Raw genomic sequence first — 5,000 nt, forward strand, 5'->3', positions numbered from 1 at the left:
ATATATATTATACGAAAGCTTTCATACGGAACAATTCACTTTGAATAAAATATCTTAATTATGTATGCTATATATATTATTTCTACGTATGTACATTATATCATGTTCCTTGATTTCAAAACTGTATTTACTGTAATAGTCATCATATCATGCGTTATATAATTTAAACTATACATATAGAACTAGCAATTAAGTGTGAGTGTCAAGCTGGCTCAAAAGTACCGCCAATAATCTATCGCTTACATAAACAATGTATATCAATCAATGTATATATATATATATATATATATATATATATATATATATATAAAGACAAATGCGATCTTCATAACAATAATAATTTCATACAATTAGTATTGCGATGAGCGATGAGGTTATTTTGATACGAACAGAGTATGTCATTAATTAATATTCAATTTCTAATTGAAGAAACTTGCGATATTGACTGCTTGAATGGCGGAGTTTGTGTATCGGCTTACGGAATCGAGAACTGTCAGTGTATGTCTGGTTTTGTTGGACCAACTTGCAATATGTGTAAGTTTTTACAGCGATAAAGAATGTAGATTACGTATTGAGCTAAATATAATAATAAATCTAGTGTGCAGAACATGGTTAAAATTTGTACAACATGATCAGTTTCTGAAAAGATTGTAAATATTATGCATAAATCTAGGCTTCTAGAATGAGTACTGAAAAATTATTGTCAACATCAGTACTAAGTTTGAGTTTGGAACTGAAAATACATTTATCTCTTCTTCATCTATTATTTTTTTAACTAATAATCCCAGCAAAGATCAAGACTTAACCGATTCTAACTGGAGTACATATAAACACAGATCTCCGGATGCCGGTGATGGAATAACCCCATACTTCGGTTTGGGTGCCAGCTATGTGTTTATTGATTTTTTTTTTTTGTGTTTTTCTTGTGTTTTTTTTTTTTTTTTTTTTTTTTTTTTTTTTTGTCTTTTTTCATTGTTTCTTGTCCTTGTTGAGCGCATAGAGACCTCGTTTATTTGCACTATAGAAATGTATTATTATTATTATTATTATTATTATTATTATTATTATTATTATTAAACGAAAAATAGTATAGAGACAACATTCGAAAAGGGGATTTATTATCTAACCATTTTAATTTACATAAGTAATCTTGCATTATTGAATGACATGGTTCATTGACATTAACATCTTTGGCTATATGCTGTAAAAAATGGTAAAATAATAATATTATTGTAGACAGAAAAGAACGTATTTCAAGCAAATTGGAATTAAAATAAATTTGTAATTGAAATTGTAAATCTTTCAGGTATTTACTGTAGGTGTCGTCTTTAGTTCAAACGAGAAATTGCATGAACCAATAATACAATTTTTAGGAAGCTAATTAAGTAAATTAATTTTTAAAGTTTCAAAACAAAAATATTTTTGGTAATATACCATTAACATTGTGGAACAATGTGTTGAGGATACGGGTTTGACTTTATGCGAGTGAAATTTGGGATGTGTTTTTTTTTTTATTATTACTGAAAAAGCTTCTACCGAATTCTGCAAATTTATGATAAGATGTTTTCCTAATAAAGTTACGAGTTATTGTACTTTGGTTTCCAGTACAGTAACTCTTTTAACCAATGCAATTACAATCGGTTAATTAATTTTGTCTTGGGATTTTTGTTTCAGCACAAAACCAATGTGATTTCGAAGATCCATACATCTGTTACTTTGTACAAGATGAATTGGATGACTTTGATTGGATAAGGACATCTGGATCAACACCCTCACATGGTACTGGCCCTGAGTATGACCACACATACGGAACATTACAAGGTAACACAAAGTTCACATTTTTCGTTTATAAATTCTAAATGCAAAATTTTAATTACTAATATAAATATTGCTGAAACTTCACACAAATAAACTAAAATAGTACAATTCCAAATAGATGTAAATCAATGTCTCTGAAATCGAAAATTTATTTTATTTGCTTACAGGTTTTTACATATACATAGAAACTTCAGTTCAAAACCTCAATGACATTGCTCGCATTTGGACAACTTCATATCCTGCAACGGACGGCACATGCGTCCAGTGGTACTACCACATGTACGGAGCCACAGTGAATACACTGAATGTGTACATAGTCAATACAACAAGTACTGTTGGTACAATTGCGTGGACAAATAAAAACGACCAAGGGAACTTTTGGCGACTTGGACAAATCTCAATTGAATTAAACAATGCCTTCCAGATAATGTTTGAAGGAATTGTAGGAAGTAGTTCTACAGGTGATATTGCTTTAGATGACGTCACGATCACTGATGGAATATGTTCCCGAAACGGTAAAAACACCTTCATCTTACAACACGCTACAATAAAAATTTTTAGCACCCCACCAGACATTTTTCATCTGCCTTTTACCACCAACGCCTTTTGACACCTGTTTTACTATCGCACACAATACCATCTAAGGTCTGATGCCACGAGCCATTTTATTTCCTAGACACATAACACTTAGTATTTTGCTGAATTCAAGTATGGTATACAAATATCGAAGGTCATGGCATTTCCAGTTATTTTTGTATCATATAAGTTAGACGAATTATAAATAGGTATGCCCTGTAGAATTTGGGACTGAATTATACTAAAAGTATGTTTAGTAACATGGGTCGATTTCGGAAAGGTTATTTCTGGTATATTTTTGATAAATTATTCAATTGGTACAAATATATATAGCCATGTTCTCTACAATTTTAGACTTAAACCAATTTTCGTAACCAATAGTTATGGAGATAAGATTATGCCAGAAAAATAGGGTCAAGGGTAAAAAAAATTGCATTTTCCAGTCAATTTATGTATATATACATTTTTTTAATTTCAACAATCTTTATAGGGGGTGACCCTTCTTCTGTGTATTTTGATCATAATGGTGATAAATTCATTAACAAAGACTGGCCAACGAAACATCTGCCATATTTTAGGGAGTAGTCTATGGGCACTCTTTTGTATAATTTTCTGAGCCTCATTCAAGTCGCCAATTATGGTCTTTTAAATTAATAACTTAAGATTGTAGTTTCACCCTTAAATTATTATTTGGTTGAGTCACACTCTCCATGGTGTCCAAATTATGGTGTGGTTTAGTTTACATATTATGATAGACTTTGGAACGGCTTTGGAACATTGTTTTGTGGAGATTGATAGATTTCCAGGTTTGATGTATGAAAACGAGTCAATACGAAATAATTTCCTATGGAGCATATTTTTTTCTGGCCCGGCATGATCAGCCTTTTTCACTTTATAACGTTTAGTCTTGGAAGTGCATGTATAAAGTCGGCTTCCCATGGACGAATGATATTCCGACGTTCATCGTTTTTATTTAATTGCTACAACTCTAGCGTTTTCAACATGTATTCATACAGGGCAGAGTCCCTAGTTGGCTCCCAGTTAAAGCTGGTGTCCCTCAAGTCTCAGTACTAAGCCATTTATTTGTTGTTATGCATACTAATGCGTTGGATCTTAATATATTATCTTCAGTGGTTCAATATGCTAACGATGTGTTGATATAGAAGTTTTGATCATGGGGTCACTAAACTTGCACTTCAGGATGACTTACAACCTATAGGGTCATGGCCCGAAAAGAAACTGAACCCTAACAAATGTAAAGTTATGAGGTTAGAATTGAAAAGACAGTGTGAAAAACGATTTTATGTAATTGTTAATTCAATTTTAACTTGTGTTGATTCTCACAAATTGTTAGGCTTTACTATTAAAAAAAAAAATCTGTTGTGGGATATGGAAGTTCATGATCCAGTAGCTAAATGTAATCGCTTCTTTCTGTCTGGATTGGATTGGATTAGATTTATTCGGTGTGGACATCAAGGATAGCCAACGAAAGTCTAGAAGAAGACTTATTTCCCGTGGGGTCATTCTGGTGGTGATTGAGCAGTACACCGGGAGACAATATCCTACTCTTTTCCGAAGAGTGTACTACGTTTTTTAGCGTCACATTGGCCATAAATGCACACGGGACCAACGGCTTAAACGTCTCATCCGGAAAACGGTGTGCTATTGTAACTTGTATTTTAGCCCTCCGGCTGAAACACAGGGAGAGGCAGCGAATGGGAATTGAACCGGGGACCTAGAGATCTCCATGGTTCAGCGCCCACACAGTGGCTACCTCCAGATTAGCCGACTGAGCTAAGCTGGTCTTATTCGACTACTCTCCTGCGATGCATACTCCTTCGAAAGTGTCCCTCCCAATATTTCTGCATCGCTGCCCGGTTTGGTGGGTTCATCGTAGGAAGCATATTGATCAATTTGAGGCTTTGCAAAGGCAAGCGACGAGAATGATAATAAGACAAGGGTATTGGAGGAATCCTATAAGGATAAAATGTTGTCTCTATGATTAATGTTAGTAAAAAAAGTATTTGGGCCTAAACTCTAATTTTTCGTGCGAGGCGATTATATATTTATAATCGTCGTTCTAATTTCAATTCTATTGCAAAATTCAGAATTGCCTCACTATCCCCACAATGTTAGGAATGAACAGGCGCAATTCGGCATTACTGACATTCCTTTTCATTTAGATTGTGGCAGACTCAATTAGTACCTTTGTTCCTTTGTGCACTTTGAAATCTGATCATGCGATACCGTATTGCAAAGACTCAAAAAGGATAATAAATTCAGTTGCAAAAATCAGATAAAATCATTTTTAAACACACACACACATAACGCACACACATCCATACACATACAGATTCAGATTCAGATTTATTTGGTACTTGCGGAAACTCATTTAATGCAACAATCGCAATACAATGAAATACAAAAATACAAAGAAATAAAAACTAAGAATAGCAAAAATATACAAAACAGTATAAAATTAAAATATACAGAGATAAGACCTGGTAATGGGTATAGAGAGATTATATCTATCCGTTCTGATGGAGAATGGAATGAACGAATTCAAATACCGGTTAGTTCTACATTGAGTGCTGCGTAGACGCTTG

The 5,000-nt window shown here is 33.4% G+C and overlaps 1 protein-coding gene across 2 annotated transcripts in view; it reads left to right on the forward strand.

Annotated features, from left to right (window-relative positions):
• LOC117122536 (MAM and LDL-receptor class A domain-containing protein 1-like) overlaps positions 1–5,000 on the forward strand; it is a 114,460-nt gene that overhangs the window by 43,561 nt on the left and 65,899 nt on the right. For both annotated transcript variants that reach the window (XM_033268129.1, XM_033268130.1), the window contains exons 8-10: positions 430–534; positions 1,675–1,821; positions 1,986–2,333. In XM_033268129.1, the coding sequence (XP_033124020.1) occupies positions 430–534; positions 1,675–1,821; positions 1,986–2,333 (600 nt within the window). The remainder of the gene's footprint in view (positions 1–429; positions 535–1,674; positions 1,822–1,985; positions 2,334–5,000) is intronic.

The sequence above is a fragment of the Anneissia japonica genome, unplaced genomic scaffold (genome assembly GCF_011630105.1).
Source record: "Anneissia japonica isolate Jap-2015-1 unplaced genomic scaffold, ASM1163010v1 scaffold1889_len2455224_cov183, whole genome shotgun sequence".
Lineage (NCBI taxonomy): Eukaryota > Metazoa > Echinodermata > Crinoidea > Comatulida > Comatulidae > Anneissia > Anneissia japonica.